The 19,355-nt window shown below is 44.0% G+C and overlaps 1 protein-coding gene across 6 annotated transcripts in view; it reads right to left on the bottom strand.

Annotated features, from left to right (window-relative positions):
* Window positions 1–19,355, bottom strand: part of LOC118397563 (serine/threonine-protein kinase LMTK1-like) — a 90,461-nt gene that overhangs the window by 19,113 nt on the left and 51,993 nt on the right. For 3 of the 6 annotated variants that reach the window (XM_035792474.2, XM_035792465.2, XM_052473405.1), the window contains exons 3-4: window positions 17,631–17,764; window positions 6,656–6,797 (exon numbers count right to left, since the gene is read on the bottom strand). In XM_035792474.2, the coding sequence (XP_035648367.1) occupies window positions 6,656–6,797; window positions 17,631–17,764 (276 nt within the window). Of the gene's footprint in view, window positions 1–6,655; window positions 6,798–9,049; window positions 9,236–9,411; window positions 9,576–17,630; window positions 17,765–19,355 lie in introns of those variants that run through there. The other 3 variants (XM_035792483.2, XM_035792491.2, XM_052473409.1) reach the window with 3 other exon arrangements.

Genomic DNA, 19,355 nt, shown 5'->3' with positions numbered 1-19,355 from the left:
GAGAGAGAGAGAGAGAGAGAGTATACCTGTCTTTCATCCTGTGATGTCGGCAGCAGGCACAAGGTCCTGTGGCCAGCTCATAAGGAACTCATGGGGAGTGGTCTGAAAAGATTGAATGTCTGACCTCAGCCCCCTAACTACCCAAGCTCCCTCCCTTAATCAACCCTGTGTGTCACTATAGGCCTCCTACTTACTCCAAAAACCTCATACAGCTATATACAGCCATACATACCACAGTGGCCAAATGGAAAACACATGAGGAACAGGGCAATCAATTGCCATGTCCGTACTGTGAGATGCCTTTGACAGAGATACAGGCAGACAGGACGGACAGCTGATCATCCTCGCAGTGGCTGACCACGTGTAACAACACCTGCACAGGATCGGTACATCCAAACATCACACCTGCAGGACAGGTACAGGATGGAAACAACAACTGCCCGAGTTACACCAGGAACGCACAATCCCTCCATCAGTGCTCAGACTGTCCGCAATAGGCTGAGAGAGGCTGGACTGAGGGCTTGTAGGCCTGTTGTAAGGCAGGTCCTCACCAGACATTCCCGGCAACAACGTCGCCTATAGGCACAAACCCACCATCGCTGGCCCAGACAGGACTGGCAAGAAGTGCTCTTCACTGACGAGTCATGTTTTTGTTAGTCACATGTCTGTGGAACTTGTTCAGTTTATGTCTCAGTTGTTGAATCTTATGTTCATACAAATATTTACACATGTTAATTTTGCTGAAAATAAATACAGTTCACAGTGAGAGGACGTTTATTTTTGTGCTGAGTTCATGTCCTGATAGAACAGCTGTTTTTTTCAGCATAGGCCTACAGCATGTATCGCAAGTTACTCCATTTGTGATAGTCCATTATCTTATTTCAACATACTGAGTTAAAAGAAAGTTTGCACAATATATATTCCACAAATCTAACAATGTAGATTGATTGACAGTTTAAAAAACACATACTAATTATACACTATTTTCGCAATTTGAATTACATTCATCAAAAATTCTACACCAACAATAGCAAAACGAACTGGCCCACTCAGATTTAGCAAGGTGTTTGAGGGTTGAATAAGCTAGCAAGCAAGCTACAAGAACTCAATAAACACAGCACATTTTGCAGAAATTAATGGTCAAATAGTAATGTCACTGTTTATTTCAAGGTATGTCTTTATTTTTGCTGAACTACTTGATCTTTATTGGTTTTATATAACTTGCAGGATATCATGGTAGCCAATATTTATGTTAGACATTATACCTGGATTTACTGTTACTGCTGCTACTGTAGTAACGTTAGCAACGTTAGCACTAAGGTTAGCATGTGGCTAGCTATAGCTACCATCGGCCAACAACAGAGTGTAGCCAGTTTGGTTATAGATGTTCAATGTCTATTAGGATGGTAAAGGTTCATCTTGATTTTGTGTAAAAGTACGAGAAATGCTAATGTGCTGAACTGCTAATAAGCGATGTGTTTCAAGGCCACTAGTGGTTGGCTAGTAAGGGTTAGGCAGCAGGTGTGTAAAATAGGCTCAAGGCCTGAGCACTGTGAGTGATAAAACATACAGAATAAATAAATCACAGGATATGGTCAGATGATAAATTGGCTATATTCAGAGTGCCAAAATACTTATTCAAAAACAATAAGGACTCTGTATGATGTGGGTCATTACTGTCTTATGTGGACAGTGGCTTCGATCCTGCTGTGTATTCACTCTTGTGATCTTCTCTTGACCTCACTTTTATCGACAAGACTTCGGTCAAATTCAGATAAAATATACATTTCTCCTAAAATAAAAATTTAAAGTGATATGTCGTATTAGGACTTTTAGTCCCAATACAACAATGTTAATCTCCTTTGGGACAAGATTACTCTCATGTCCACTAAAGTGCTGGGCCCATACTCACAAAACCTCTCAGATTAGGAGTGCTGATCTAGGATCAAGTCCTCCCTGGCCATATAATATGCATTGTGATCTCAAAGACAAAACTGATCCTAGATCAGCACTTCTACTCAGAGACTCTTTATGAATATGGGCCATGGCTTTGATGAACAGTATATTGGAATTGCTAGTCAAGCAGCAGACTGACCTACGAACTGACCCACAGCAAACTGTCTAGTACAAATCATTAATTCAACCCGCCTTCTGATGTCATGGGTGTATCAATCCAGATCGGCATGCATCAGCCCCATAGCCTACACATCAACACACAACCAGGGCCATTGTCACGGATAGACAGAAAGACAGGGAGAGAAAGAGGGATAGAGAATGAGGGTCTATCTCTCTCGCATGCCTCACATACCAAGGAGCAATTGTGTAGGCTGGCTGGACCAGGGAAATTACACAACAGGCAGATGTTTGTTGGAGAGTGAGGTGAGAGAGAGAGATAGAGGGGGGAGGTAACAGGGAAAGAGGAAAAGAGAGAGAGAGCTCATTCATGGACCACAAAGTTAATTCTACAGGGACCTAGAGCTCTAAACCAGGGCAGAGGGGACGGTGGGATAGGTGGAAGCCCTGCAGTGGTCCAGTGTTAGAACTCTAAACCAGGGCAGAGGGGACGGTGGGATAGGTGGAAGCCCTGCAGTGGTCCAGTGTTAGAACTCTAAACCAGGGCAGAGGGGACGGTGGGATAGGTGGAAGCCAAGCCCTGCAGTGGTCCAGTGTTAGAACTCTGAAACCAGGGCAGAGGGGACGGTGGGATAGGTGGAAGCCCTGCAGTGGTCCAGTGTTAGGGCTCTAAACCAGGGCAGAGGGGACGGTGGGATAGGTGGAAGCCCTGCAGTGGTCCAGTGTTAGGGCTCTAAACCAGGGCAGAGGGGACGGTGGGATAGGTGGAAGCCAAGCCCTGCAGTGGTCCAGTGTTAGAACTCTAAACCAGGGCAGAGGGGACGGTGGGATAGGTGGAAGCCAAGCCCTGCAGTGGTCCAGTGTTAGGGCTCTAAACCAGGGCAGAGGGGACGGTGGGATAGGTGGAAGCTCTGCAGTGGTCCAGTGTTAGGGCTCTAAACCAGGGCAGAGGGGACGGTGGGATAGGTGGAAGCCAAGCCCTGCAGTGGTCCAGTGTTAGGGCTCTAAACCAGGGCAGAGGGGACGGTGGGATAGGTGGAAGCTCTGCAGTGGTCCAGTGTTAGGGCTCTAAACCAGGGCAGAGGGGACGGTGGGATAGGTGGAAGCCAAGCCCTGCAGTGGTCCAGTGTTAGGGCTCTAAACCAGGGCAGAGGGGACGGTGGGATAGGTGGAAGCTCTGCAGTGGTCCAGTGTTAGGGCTCTAAACCAGGGCAGAGGGGACGGTGGGATAGGTGGAAGCCCTGCAGTGGTCCAGTGTTAGGGCGTTGGTGACTAACTTTGGGAAGACTTTTTGGGTTAACACCAGAACCAGAATATATAGTACAGTGCACCCTGATATTCTTAAAAACTCCTCACTGAAAACACTAAGCTTTGTCTCTAATCTACTGCCAAGTATGAATCATTTTTTGAAGAAGAGAATTAAGGCACAAAATAAAAGCTGTATTTGTACCTTTTCTCTATATCCTCTCAACTTCATCTGACCTTTTCCTCTACCGTTTATATTTTATTCCCTTTGAGAAAAGCTGTGAAAGTTAGTGACTGTCTGCATTTGATATTGTTCTCTCTGACTGTCATTCCCTGTGCTTATGCAACATCCCCCTCACAGAGATTACTTCAAATAAAGTGCATTTGGAAAGTATTCAGACCCCCTTCCCTTTTTCCACATTTTGTTACGCTACAGCCTTATTCTAAAATGGATTGAATTCAATTCAAATTTCCCCTCATCAATCTACACACAATACCCCATAATAACAAAGTGAAAACAAGTGTTCAGAAATGTTGCAAATTTATTAAAAATAAAAAACAGAAATACCTTTGCTATGTGACTCGAAATTGAGTTGTTTCCATTGATCATCCTTGAGATGTTTCGACAACTGGATTGGAGTCCCCCTGTGTTAAATTCAATTGATTGGACATGATTTGGAAAGGCACACACCTGTCGACATAATGTCCCACAGTTGACAGGGCATGTCAGAGCTAAAACCAAACCATGAGGTCTAAGGAATTGTCCGTAGAACTCCGAGACAGGATTGTGTCGAGGCACAGATCTGGGGAAGGGTACCAAAAAATGTCTACAGCATTGAAGGTCCCCAAGAACACAGTATCCTTCATCATTCTTAATTGGAAGAAGTTTGGAACCACCAAGACTCTTCAAAGAGCTGGCCACCCAGTCAAACTGAGGAATGGGGGAGAGGGGCCTTGGTCAGGGAGGTGACCAAGAACCCGATGGTCACTCTGACAGAGCACAAGAGTTGCTCTGTGGAGATGGGAGAACCTTCCAGAAGGACAACCATCTCTGCGCACTCTACCAATCAAGCCTTTATGGTAGAGTGGCCAGACGGAAGCCACTCCTCAGTAAAAGGTACATGACAGCCCGCTTGGAGTTTGCCTAATGACAAAGGACTCTCAGAAAATGATAAACAAGATTCTCTGGTCTGATGAAACTAAGATTGAACTCTTTGGCCTGAATGCCAAATGTTATGTCTGGAGTCGAGGTCGACAGATTATGATTTTTCAACGCCGATACCGATTAATCAGCCAATTTTTTAAAACATTTATTTGTAATAAAGACATTTACAACAATACTGAATGAACACTTATTTTAACTTAATATAATACATCAATAAAATCAATTTAGCCTCAAATAAATAATGAAACATTGTTCAAATTGGTTGACATAATGCAAAAACAAAGTGTTGGAGAAGAACGTAAAAGTGCAATATGTGCCATGTATGAAAGCTAACGTTTAAGTTCCTTGCTCAGAACATGAGAACATATGAAAGCTGGTGGTTCCTTTTAACATGAGTCTTCAATATTCCCAGGTAAGAAGTTTTAGGTTGTAGTTATTATAGGAATAAAAGGACTATTTCTCTCTATACCATTTGTATTTCATTAACCTTTGACTGTTGGATGTTCTTATAGGCACTTCAGTATTGCCAGTGTAACAGTATAGCTTCTGTCCCTCTCCTCGCTCCTACCTGGGCTCGAACCAGGAACACATCGACAACAGCCAACCTCAAAGCAGCGTTACCTATGCAGAGCAAGGGGAACAACCACTCCAAGTCTCAGAGCGAGTGACATTTGAAGCGCTATTAGCGCGCACCCCGCTAACTAGCTAGCCATTTCACATCGGTTACACCAGCCTAATCTCGGGAGTTGATAGGCTTGAAGTCATAAACAGCGCAATGCTTGAAGCACAACGAAGAGCTGCTGGCAAAATGCACGAAAGTGCTGTTTGAATGAATGCTTACGAGCCTGCTGGCGCCTACCACTGCTCAGTCAGACTGCTCTACCAAATCAGTCTTAGTTATAACATAATAACACACAGAAATATGAGCTTTAGGTCATTAATATGGTCGAATCAGGAAACTATCATCTCGAAAACAACAACATGCCAACAACGGTTGGCATCCATAAGTCTAAATATTCCTGTTACATTGCACAACCTTTAATGTTATGTCATAATTACGTAAAATTCTGGCAAATTAGGTGGCCCAAACTGTTGCATATACACTGACTCTGCGTGCAATGAACGCAAGAGAAGTGACACAATTTCACCTGGTTAATATTGCCTGCTAACCTGGATTCCTTTTCGCTAAATATGCAGGTTTAAAAATATATACTTCTGTGTATTGATTTTAAGAAAGGCATTGATGTTTATGGTTAGGTACACATTGGCGCAAGGACAGTCCTTTTTGGCGAATACGCACCGCATCGATTATATGCAACGCAGGACACGCTAGATAAACTAGTAATATCAACCGTGTGTAGTTAACTAGTGATTATGTTAAAATTGATTGTTTTTTATAAGATACGTTTAATGCTAGCTAGCAACTTACCTTGGCTTACAGCATTCGCGTAACAGGCAAGGTCCTCGTGGAGTGCAATGTAATCAGGTGGTTAGAGCGTTGGACTAGTTAACTGTAAGGTTGCAAGATTGAATCCCCGAGCTGACAAGGTAAAAATTTGTCGTTCTGCCCCTGAACGAGGCAGTTAACCCACCGTTCCTAGGCCGTCATTGAAAGTAAGAATGTGTTCTTAACTGACTTGCCTAGTTAAATAAAGGTGTTTTTATTTTTTATTTGAACCCAACCCAATCGAACATCTCTGGAGACCTGAAAATAGCTGTCATCGCTCCCCATTCAACCTGACAGAGCTTGAGAGAATCTGCAGAGAAGAATGGGAGAAACTCCCCAAATACAGGAGTGCCAAGCTTGTAGCGTCATACCCAAGAAGACTTGAGGCTGTAATCGCTGCCATAAGGTGCTTCAACAAAGTATTGAGTAAAGGGTCTGAATACTTATGTAAATGTGATATGGTATAAATTCGCAAACAAAACTAAAAACTAGTTTTTGCTTTGTCATTATGGGGTATTGTGCAGATGGATGACTGAGAAAAAAACTATTTAATTCATTTAGAATAAGGCTGTAACATCACAAAATGTGGAAAAAGTCAAGGGGTCTGAATACTTTCCGAATGTGCTGTACTTAAATCTTCTTGTTGAAAGAAAAGTATTTGAACTGCACTGAACTGAAACTAAATGAGGGTGAGAGACAGAGAGACAAAGACATGTTGGTCCTACCTGATCGTCCTGGTTGTTTGGCCATGGGGAGTGACACCTCAGTCAGGGGCAGGATGTAAACATCAGGTCCGCTCTGGGATGCAGGGGATGCCAGGGTGGACAGGTCCGCCTGGTACTCCTCCCCCTCGGCATTCTCAAACTCCTACAGGAGAGGACAAAAAGGTCAGAGGTTAGATAGTTCATACTGTGTCATTCCCTGGAGTTTGAACCCTGGGGAGCGCGCGTGTGTGTGTGTGTGTGTGTGTGTGTGTGTGTGTGTGTGTGTGTGTGTGTGTGTGTGTGTGTGTGTGTGTGTGTGTGTGTGTGTGTGTGTGTGTGTGTGTGTGTAGAGAGAGAGAGAGAGTATTGGAAGAATTTGGAGACAGGATATAAGTGTAAAGCCCCTTAGTTGTATGGAGTTGTGTAGTGGGGTGGAAACTATGGAAAACTGTGACCCTTTGTAGCCTCCTCCAGCACCCACTCCAATGCTTCCCCCCATCGTCCTCACCCCTCCTTCCATCCATCCCCCCATCCATACATCCTGTCCCACGAGAGAATATACACACACAGGACACACACACCCTCTTGTCTCTAGGTCCACAGCTTCACACGGTCCCTAACGGCCCTTCTAACATGTGTTTTCACTCTCAGGGTCACTAAAGAGCCAGGAAAACACATGCCTCTAACACGTACCCTTACAGAGATCACACACATGCAGTTCCCATAACATGTACTGCTACAGAGTTCACACAAACACACATAAACATCCACTCACATATCTCTCCCACATACAGCACATACGGAAAGTATTCAGACCCCTTGACTGTTCCACATTTTGCTACGTTACAGCCTTATTCTAAATACCCAGAGATGTTCAATCAGGTTCAAGTTTGGGCTCTGGCTGGGCCACCCAAGGACATTCAGAGACTTGTCCCGAAGCTACTCCTGCGGTGTCTTGCCTGTATGCTTAGAGTTGTTGTCCTGTTGGAAGGTGAATCTTCACCCCTGTCTGAGGTCCTGAGCACTCTGGAGCACATTTTCAAGGATCTCTCTATACTTTGCTCTGTTCATCTTTCCCTCTGTCCTAACTAGTCTCCCAGTCCCTGCCGCTGAAAAACATCCCCACGGCATGATGCTGACACCACCATGCTTCACCATAGGGATGGTGCCAGGTTTCCTCCAGACATTACGCTTGGCATTCAGGCCAAAGAGTTCAATCTTGGTTTCATCAGACCAGATCATTTTGTTTCTCATGGTCAGAGTCTTTAGGTACCTTTTGGCAAGCTCCAAGCGGGCTGTCATGCGCATTACACTGACGAGTTGCTTCTGTCTGGCCACGCTACCATTAAAGGTAGATTCTCCCATCGTCACAGAGGAACACTGGAGCTCTGTCAGAGTGACCATAGGGTTCTTGGTCACCTCCCTGACCAAGGCCCTTCTCCCCTGATTGCTCAGTTTGGCCGGGAGGCCAGCTCTAGGAAGTTTCTTGGTGGTTCCAAACTTCTTCCATTTAGGAATGATGAAGGCCACTGTGTTCTTAGGGACCTTCAATGCTGCAGACATTTTTTGATACCCTTCCCCAGATCTGTGCCTCGACACAATCCTGTCTCGGAGCTCTTCAGACAATTCCTTTAACCTCTTGGCTTGGTTTTTGCTCTGACATGCACTGTCAACTGTGGGACCTTATATAGACAGGTGTGTGCCTTTCCAAATCATGTCCAATCAATTGAATTTACCAAAAGTGGACTCCAAACAAGTTGTAGAATCATCTCAAAAAGGATCAATGGAAACAGGATGCACCTGAGCTCAATTTCTAGTCGCATAGCAAAGGGTCTGAATACATAAGGGAATATGTTCTTTATTTTTTTATATTTTTTTTTCGCTTTGTCATTACGGGGTATTGTGTGTAGATTAAGGAGGAAAAATAAATATATATAATACATTTTTGAACAAGGCTGTGGTCAGAATACTTTCCGAATGCACTGTACTGTATGCAGCAACCAAGATCAAACAGACACATAAACATGCAGCCCTCTCACACATAGCTGCACACGTGTACATATGCACATACCACAGTGCTCGCACACATAAATAATAATACATGATCTTTATATATCACTTTAAAAGTTGCTGTACAATTGTAGAAATGAAAGAACAAGAAACAGAACTCTAAACAACACAACACATTTGCAACTATTGAACTCCAGTGGTTCATTTTCTGTGTAACATTCTCAAAGCACTAAAAACACAAAAGAATGTAATAACATTCCCTTTCTATGACATCAGGCATTGGACACTTTCACAGAGCACATTCACAGAACACATTCACAGCGCAAGTTCAGACTACACTTGTGCCTCTGATAATATCCTTCACTGATTAGCCAACAAAAAAGACTAAGCACTCTCCGACCAGACCTCAAGAATCTGTCCAGGTGCAGCTTCCTAGCTTGATGGGCGTTCTCCGGTCCGCAAAACTGTTTCTGGATCTGCTCCAGTCTGCGATGTGGAAAAAGGTTGGGAACCCCTGTTCTATAAGAACCTTCTGCAAGAGCAGCTGAAGCTTAATATCAGCCTGATACAGACTCTTAGCGAGAGCTCAGACTACACTTGACCTTCTGATGACATTCCCTTAAATAACATCCCCACTATTTCTTACCTGAGCTCAAGTTCCATTGGGAAAGCAGGCGTGTTGGTCACCCACAAGACACAAGATCACTTGTACCCTGTACCCCAAATGTCTCTGCAGAGCAACAAGCTAAAATAACCTGCTTCCCTACCTTCCACCCAGGGTGGCCCAGTTGGTTTGCAGGGCATGGTAGTGGCAGTGCCAAGCACAGAGCCTACAGTAGGAGCATGGTCCTGCAGCTGAGATAGTCTTCATTGTTGAGTTCAGCAGATAACAGCTAGCTAGCACTCTGGTGAGACCACAATGGTTCATCTCAATGTCACAGATGGAGAGAGAGAGAGAGAGAGAGAGAGAGAGAGAGAGAGGGAGGGAGAGAGAAAAAGGGATGGAGGGGAAAAGAGAGAGGAGAAGGGATGAGCAGTGACTCCCAGTCCAAAAGGAAGTTCCTGTGCTCCTCCCGAGCGGGAAATAAAGGTGGGAGGAGGGCAATTGAGAAAACGAGAGAAAAAAAAGAATCCACAAAAATGTGAGGCACAAGGAAAACTTTTCACATTCTATCGTCATGACATCACTCTCCAATCTTCTATACTTCTTTCTCTTCTATCACTCTCGTCTCCAGCCAGGGAACATGTGCAGGGCCCCTTCCCCACTGAATGATGAACACACACACACAAACACACGCACATACACACACACAAACACACAATAACTAATCCTAAAATCCCCTCTTCCTGCTCTGGGAGAGGCTGTGTCTAATTCCAGATGGGGGCCTTGGGTTCTGGGGGGCCGGATGTACTGTGGGCTCTGGGGTATGCCCTTCCTCACGCCCTCGCTCAACCCCTGCTCACCCCTTTCTCCCCCTCCTCTTGTTTGAATTACTTCTGCCATGTCTGTCTTTCAAACGTAATGGGAGAGAGAGATATAGATTGAGAGACAAAGGGAGAGAGGGAGATACATAGGGAGAGCAGAGAGAGAGAGAGCGGGAGCGGGAGTGAGAGGGAGTACAAATACAGTGAGAGGGAGAGAGACATACAGAAGGAGAGGAAAAAGAGAGAGAGGGAGAGACAGAGAGAGAGAGAGAGAGAGAGAGTGAGAGCAGAGAGCGGGAGAGACAGAGACAGAGTGGAGGGAGAGAGACAGAATGGAGAGAGAGAGAGAGCGAGACAGAGACAGAAAGAAGAGAGATTGAAGTTCTAGAGGGAAGAAATGAAAGAGGATCAATCATTGGTGATTAAGGAGAGTATCAGTCTTCTTAGCTCCCCAGTGACAGATAATTGACAGACTTAGCCTCAAGTATGCCCTTTCTTTTTTTAATTCTCTTCTTCAAAGTCACTATGGCATGAATCTTCATTTGAAGTAGAGCGTGGAAACTGTCATAGGCATCTGTGCCTGTTCCACTTTAAAACAATCCTCTGTATGTGCATGTGTGTGTGCGTAGATGGCTAATTCATTGAAAAATGTATCTTTCTGCCTCAATCAAAAGGTCTCAAAGCACTTAGCGTGTCCTCTTTAAGGTTGCTGGGAGCGGTAAGCACAGTTAGCAGAGTGTCTCTGGAAGACACAAATCAAATCTAATTGTGTTACAGCATACACATATTTAGCAGATGTTATTGCGGGTGTAGCGAAATGCTTGTGTTCCAAGCTCCAATGGTGCAGTAGTATCTAACAATTCCCAACAATACACACAGATTTAAATGTAAAAGAATGCAATTAAGAAAAAATAATATATTACGAGCAATGTCGGAGTCCGGACTATAATATATATATATATATATATATATATATATATATATATATATATATATATATATATATATATATATATATGTATATACAGTGCCTTGCGAAAGTATTCGGCCCCCTTGAACTTTGCGACCTTTTGCCACATTTCAGGCTTCAAACATAAAGATATAAAACTGTATTTTTTTTGTGAAGAATCAATAACAAGTGGGACACAATCATGAAGTGGAACGACATTTATTGGATATCAAACTTTTTTAACATATCAAAAACTGAAAAATTGGGCGTGCAAAATTATTCAGCCCCCTTAAGTTAATACTTTGTAGCGCCACCTTTTGCTGCGATTACAGCTGTAAGTCGCTTGGGGTATGTCTCTATCAGTTTTGCACATCGAGAGACTGAAATGTTTTCCCATTCCTCCTTGCAAAACAGCTCGAGCTCAGTGAGGTTGGATGGAGAGCATTTGTGAACAGCAGTTTTCAGTTCTTTCCACAGATTCTCGATTGGATTCAGGTCTGGACTTTGACTTGGCCATCCCTTTAGGCTGTTTCGCCATTATTGGTAATCAGACGAGTTGGAGGCATGCTTGGCCACACAGTCATGAATGAACAGGGAGTACAGGAGAGACCTAAAAACGCACCTTTGTGGGGCTCCTGTGTCGAGGATCAGAGAAGTAGAGGTTTCCTACTTCTCTACCTGTGAGCATTCCATCAGGATGACCAGGACACAGTTAGACAGGGCATGGTTCAGACTCAGGGCCCCAAGCTTAATGATAAGCTTGGAAGGTGTTATGGTATTGAAGGCTGAGCTGTAGTCAATGAACAACATTCTTACATAGGTATTCATCTTGTCCAGATGTGCGATGGCGATTGCATTGTCCGTGGGCCGTATGCAAATTGCAGTGGGTCTAGAGTGTCAGGTAAGGTGGAGGTGATATGATCCTTAATTAGCCTCTCAATGTCACGCTTGCATAAATGATTCAGGAGACAAACGCAGGAATGAATAATAGTTTTTTTTTATTGTACCCAAATTACGTCATGACCAAACAAACACTAAACAAAAACACAGTGTTGAAACCAAAACAAAAGAGCGAGGAGTACCTCGAATAAATAACACATGCGCACAATGATTAAATCAAATCAAATCAAAATCAAATGTTATTTGTCACATACACATGGTTAGCAGATGTTAATGCGAGTGTAGCGAAATGCTTGTGCTTCTAGTTCCGACAATGCAGTAATAACCAACAAGTAATCTAACTAACAATTCCAAAACTACTGTCTTATACACAGTGTAAGGGGATAAAGAATATGTACATAAAGATATATGAATGAGTGATGGTACAGAGCAGCATACAGTAGATGGTATCGAGTACAGTATATACATATGAGATGAGTATGTAAACAAAGTGGCTAGTGATACATGTATTACATAAGGATGCAGTAGATGATATAGAGTACAGTATATACGTATGCATATGAGATGAATAATGTAGGGTATGTAACATTATATAAGGTAGCATTGTTTAAAGTGGCTAGTGATATATTTTACATCATTTCCCATCAATTCCCATTATTAAAGTGGCTGGAGTTGAGTCAGTGTCAGTGTGTTGGCAGCAGCCACTCAATGTTAGTGGTGGCTGTTGAACAGTCTGATGGCCTTGAGATAGAAGCTGTTTTTCAGTCTCTCGGTCCCAGCTTTGATGCACCTGTACTGACCTCGCCTTCTGGATGATAGCGGGGTGAACAGGCAGTGGCTCGGTGGTTGTTGTCCTTGATGATCTTTATGGCCTTCCTGTAACATCGGGTGGTGTAGGTGTCCTGGAGGGCAGGTAGTTTGCCCCCGGTGATGCATTGTGCAGACCTCACTACCCTCTGGAGAGCCTTATGGTTGTGGGCGGAGCAGTTGCCGTACCAGGCGGTGATACAGCCCGCCAGGATGCTCTCGATTGTGCATCTGTAGAAGTTTGTGAGTGCTTTTGGTGACAAGCCGAATTTCTTCAGCCTCCTGAGGTTGAAGAGGAACTTAAAACTTGCTACCCTCTCCACTACTGTTCCATCGATGTGGATAGGGGGGTGTTCCCTCTGCTGTTTCCTGAAGTCCACAATCATCTCCTTAGTTTTGTTGACGTTGAGTGTGAGGTTATTTTCCTGACACCACACTCCGAGGGCCCTCACCTCCTCCCTGTAGGCCGTCTCGTCGTTGTTGGTAATCAAGCCTACCACTGTTGTGTCGTCCGCAAACTTGATGATTGAGTTGGAGGCGTACGTGGCCATGCAGTCGTGGGTGAACAGGGAGTACAGGAGAGGGCTCAGAACGCACCCTTGTGGGGCCCCAGTGTTGAGGATCAGCGGGGTGGAGATGTTGTTGCCTACCCTCACCACCTGGGGGCGGCCCGTCAGGAAGTCCAGTACCCAGTTGCACAGGGCGGGGTTGAGACCCAGGGTCTCGAGCTTGATGACGAGCTTGGAGGGTACTATGGTGTTGAATGCCGAGCTGTAGTCGATGAACAGCATTCTCACATAGGTATTCCTCTTGTCCAGATGGGTTAGGGCAGTGTGCAGTGTGGTTGAGAATGCATTGTCTGTGGACCTATTTGGGCGGTAAGCAAATTGGAGTGGGTCTAGGGTGTCAGGTAGGGTGGAGGTGATATGGTCCTTGACTAGTCTCTCAAAGCACTTCATGATGACGGAAGTCGTTTAGCTCAGTTACCTTAGCTTTCTTGGGAACAGGAACAATGGTGGCCCGCTTGAAGCATGTGGGAACAGCAGACTGGTATAGGGATTGATTGAATATGTCCGTAAACACACCGGCCAGCTGGTCTGCGCATGCTCTGAGGGCGCGGCTGGGGATGCCGTCTGGGCCTGCAGCCTTGCGAGGGTTAACACGTTTAAATGTCTTACTCACCTCGGCTGCAGTGAAGGAGAGTCACACGGGATGAGACCCGTAATCATCTGCGCAATCCTCAAGGGCACGAAAGCCCAAAACAGACAGCACAGGTACACACATGCACCAATGGACATTGTAACAACAATCGACAGCCCAATGGAAACCAAAGGGCCATACTTATACAAGTACTAATCAGTGGGAATAGGGGACAGGTGTGTGTAATGAAAGTTCCGGATGGATCCGTGACACTCAAAGCACTTCATGATGACAGAAGGGGCGATAGTCATTTAGTTCAGTTAACTTTGCTTTCTTGGGTTCAGGAACAATGGTGGACATCTTGAAGAAAGTAGGAACAGCAGACTGGGATAGGGAGAGATTGAATATGTTTGTAAACACTCCAGCCAGTTGGTCTGTGCTTTGAGGACTTAAATGCGGTGGGTAACCCTTTCAGTTTGAATGCTGCCAACTAGCCACGGTTTTTGGTTTGGGTAGGTTTCAATCATCACAGTGGGAACAACATCCCCCATACATTTCCTTATGAACTCTGTCACCTTGTCAGTATATACGTCAATGTTAGTCTCAGAGGCAACCCATATCATTTCCTAAAATAACTTTTCAGATATTTTATCTGATCAATTAGTCTTCGAATTAATGAATTATTTACTTTACCTCACGTTAGTCTCATTCCAAACGTTGTAAATTGTTGGTTATCTGCACAAACCCAGTCTTCACTACGAGTCATCCATACATCAATTGTCTTAAATAATTTATTTATTACTAACTAAGTAATTCACAGAAATGCATAAACAAACTTGGTAAATGTGGTTACATGAAATGGAGAATGGAGGAGAATGTGGCCTAGTGGCTGAACCGGCATGGCGGCTTGTTTGACAAGAGGGGGAGTGGGGGGTCGACTAAGAAGTCACCACAGAGTGATAATTATAACAATTAAAATGCTAATCCTTTACACATGAACGCTCACTCACGTCTGAACCTAACTGGGCTCAGGGGCGGTTCTCTGATTTAGTTCAAGTCAAAAGGGAATTGTATTTTTCTTCATTAAACAGTCCACAATCATATTACACAATTATACAAACAGTATCATACTCACTCATTCATCTTATACAACAATTAGATGTAAACCACATATCTGAGGCTATTATATAAACAGCGTTATGGTAATGTGGCCACACCGTCTCCCATGAGCTTCCCAAGTTGTGATAAACGCACCAGTCCGTAGCTGGATTCTTCACCGATCTTTTACACTTTCTCTGGAACATGAAATTTGTTCGTACCTCAAGTTCTGTGAGGTGGAAGGATTTCCTTTGTCTCCATGAAAAACTACTCTCTATAACAGTGTGTCCATGAGGTCTCAGGAATTTACGACCTCTGACCACAGCAGCCTAGTTGAAGGAGGCAAGAGGGGGAGGCAGGGAGAGAGGGGGATGGGGTTGCTATACTCAAACCTCCAAACGAGCTTCAATGCCATACAGCACTCCTTCCGTGGCCTCCAACTGCTCTTAAACGCGAGTAAAACCAAATGCATGCTTTTCAACCGATCGCTGCCTGCACCCGCATGCCCGACTAGCATCACCACCCTGGATGGTTCCGACCTTGAATATGTGGACATCTATAAGTACCTAGGTGTCTGGCTAGACTGCAAACTCTCCTTCCAGACTCACATCAAACATCTCCAATCAAAAATCAAATCCAGAGTCGGCTTTCTATTCCGCAACAAAGCCTCCTTCACTCACGCTGCCAAGCTTACCCTAGTAAAACTGACTATCCTACCGATCCTCGACTTCGGCGATGTCATCTACAAAATGGCTTCCAACACTCTACTCAGCAAACTGGATGCAGTCTATCACAGTGCCATCCGTTTTGTCACTAAAGCACCTTATACCACCCACCACTGCGACTTGTATGCTCTAGTCGGCTGGCCCTCACTACATATTCGTCGCCAGACCCACTGGCTCCAGGTCATCTACAAGTCCATGCTAGGTAAAGCTCCGCCTTATCTCAGTTCACTGGTCACGATGGCAACACCCATCCGTAGCACGCGCTCCAGCAGGTGTATCTCACTGATCATCCCTAAAGCCAACACCTCATTTGGCCGCCTTTCGTTCCAGTACTCTGCTGCCTGTGACTGGAACGAATTGCAAAAATCGCTGAAGTTGGAGACTTTTATCTCCCTCACCAACTTCAAACATCAGCTATCCGAGCAGCTAACCGATCGCTGCAGCTGTACATAGTCTATAGGTAAATAGCTCACCCTTTTTCACCTACCTCATTCCCATACTGTTTTTATACTGTTTTTATTTATTTACTTTTCTGCTCTTTTGCACACCAATATCTCTACCTGTACATGCCCATCTGATCATTTATCACTCCAGTGTTAATCTGCAAAATTGTATTATTCGCCTACCTCCTCATGCCTTTTGCACACATTGTATATAGACTGCCCATTTTTTCTACTGTGTTATTGACTTGCTAATTGTTTACTCCATGTGTAACTCTGTGTTGTCTGTTCACACTGCTATGCTTTATCTTGGCCAGGTCGCAGTTGCAAATGAGAACTTGTTCTCAACTAGCCTACCTGGTTAAATAAAGGTGAAATAAAAAAATAAAATAAAAAAGAGGCCAACGTCATGACAGAACGGATTTGTAACCTGATTATCCGAAGAGAGAGAGTAACAAAGTGAGAGTACTACAGGCAAAGAACTTTGGTCGTGTTTTCCTCAGATTTGCTTTGTTAAAATCCCCTGCTACAATAAATGACGCCTCAAGATATTCGTTTTCCAGTTTTCAAAAAGTCCAGTGTAGTTCCTAAAGGGCCGTCGTGGTATCGGCTTGAGGGGGAATATACACGGCTGTGACAATAACCAAAGATAACTATCTTGGGAGGTAATGCGGTCAGCATTTGATTGTGAGGGATTATAGGTTGTGTGAACAAAAGGACTTGAGTTCCTGTATGTTACCACAATCACACCATGAGTAGTTAATCATGAAACACACTTCCGCCTTCCTTCTTCTCAGAGAGTTCTTTATTCCTATCTGCACAATCTACTGAGAACCCAGCTGGCTGTATGGACGGGGACAGTAAATGTATATCCGGAGAGAGCTATGATTCCGTGAAACAGAGTATGTTGTCTCTCTGGAAGGAGATCTTGGCCCTGAGCTGGTCTACTTTATTGTCCAGGGACTGAACATTTATGAGCAATATACTCGGAAGTGCACACTTCCTGAGTCAGACTAGAAGTCCACTACGAATACCTCTTCTCTGCCAGCGGAGTCTTGGAGCAGCCTCTGGCATAAGTTAAAATGCCCTGGAGGGTATGAACAAAGCATCCAATTCGGGAAAGTCATATTTCTGGTCAGAATGCTGGTGAGTTACTGCCGCTCTGATATCCCAAAGTTATTCCCGGTTTATGTAATAACTCAAAGAAATGTTCTAGGCTAATAATGTAAAAACAATAATACTGCAGAATTGCTCAGTAGCTAAAAACAGAGCTGCCATGCTGTCAGAGCACACACACAGTCACTGGAGGAGGTTTTATCTGAGTGCAGTTTGAGAGAGTAACATGTCAAACCCATCTAATGGGTGTCATCAGCTCTGTGTTTGTGTGCAGGTCACTTGTATGAACTTCCAAATGGAAAATAGTACATGGTGCAGTGTGCGTGTCTGTGTGAGTACGTGTGTGTGTGTGTGAGTCCATGAGTATGTCGGTGTCTGAGCCTCACCTTAAAGCCGATGTGTCCCTTCTTGCAGCAGAGGCAGGCCAGCATGAGGAAGACAAAGGTGAAGAGACCAGACAAGGAAACAGCCACCACAGCCAGAGACGACGGCCACGACAGCCCACTCAGAGGAGCACCATCTGCAGGACATATTGAGGTATTACAGCTTAAAAACAACAACAACAACAACAAATACACTGCCAGAGAAGACGGCCATGACAGCCCACTCAGAGGAGCACCATCTGCAGGACAGATTGAGGTATTACAGCTTAAAAACAACAACAACAACAACAAATACACTGCCAGAGAAGACGGCCATGACAGCCCACTCAGAGGAGCACCATCTGCAGGACAGATTGAGGTATTACAGCTTAAAAACAACAACAACAACAACAAATACACTGCCAGAGAAGACGGCCATGACAGCCCACTCAGAGGAGCACCATCTGCAGGACAGATTGAGGTATTACAGCTTAAAAACAACAACAAATACACTGCCAGAGAAGACGGCCATGACAGCCCACTCAGAGGAGCACCATCTTCAGAACAGATAGAGGCATTAGCATAGACAATATATCATATAGGGGCTCGACAACACCAGCTTATCTAGCTAGGGTTCTATATCTATGGTTATCAAAACCAGAGATCCAGACCATAGATCATACAGCCTAGCCTCTGGCTGTGATGCTGCCGTCAGCATAAGACAATGACGAGGACAAAATATCACTTTTATTATTATAATTATTGCTGATTATTGGACTTTGTTTAATATTATATTTCCTATGGTCCAGGACATTTAGACAATGATGACACCATGCCAATTAATGAACAATGGTACATTTATTGAAGAGTCATACAGACTGGGGCTGCTTCCTTGTGGGGCTACAGCGCACTGCATCTCTATATGGGCTAAATATGGCCATTTAAATTGGAAGCTATTCCCCTACAATTTTTATTGTACTACTGTTTAGGATAGACGGCCAGTACCACACAATTCCTTTTTTTTGCTGTCACCCTCCGTTTACGCTAATGAGGTTATCTCCCAGGGAGGATTTGGGTTACAGGTCATGATGAATTATTGTGAAGATCTAGATTATAGATTTAATTTCTTGCACATCATTTTTGACGACCAATGGGTGGGTTCCCCAGTGGATCCTACTTTTGTTACACATCCATGGGCTTATCAACACTAATGATAACAATGACATTTTTAATATAACATTCCTGTTTGAAAAACAACGGCAACGCTAGCTACACTCTCTTGAAATCTAAAAAGCCCTAAATTGTCCTATCAAACGTTTCAGCTATTTTAATACCCTAGCAAGAAACCATATAGGCATAGCAACGCTTCAAAGAAAGACACCTGCTCCATAAGGACACACATAGAATGCAGAACCATTTGTTCAGACTGGATGCTTTTTCATCAGCCTCTTCTACTCAAGCAGGCATAAAACATTCTCCCTAATCGATTTTATAATATTATCTAGACCTCTATTTTCAAAAATTAAGAAAATAGAAATTCAATGTATGACCTTGTCCAATCACCACACCTACTACTGCCAATTACACATTTCAGAATCTCCTAAGGGTCACAAGATGTGCGTTTCAATGTTTCACAACTACATAATCGTACATTTTGTGATCAATTTTAAATTGAACTAAGGTCATTCATAATGATTCATAAAAATTCAGTCGATGACCCCCGGATTCTATGGGATGCCACCAAAGGTT

This window comes from Oncorhynchus keta, chromosome 2, assembly GCF_023373465.1.
Source record: "Oncorhynchus keta strain PuntledgeMale-10-30-2019 chromosome 2, Oket_V2, whole genome shotgun sequence".
NCBI lineage: Eukaryota > Metazoa > Chordata > Actinopteri > Salmoniformes > Salmonidae > Oncorhynchus > Oncorhynchus keta.
Note: the sequence above shows the minus strand (reverse complement) of the source record. Positions and strands in the feature narration are given on the sequence as shown.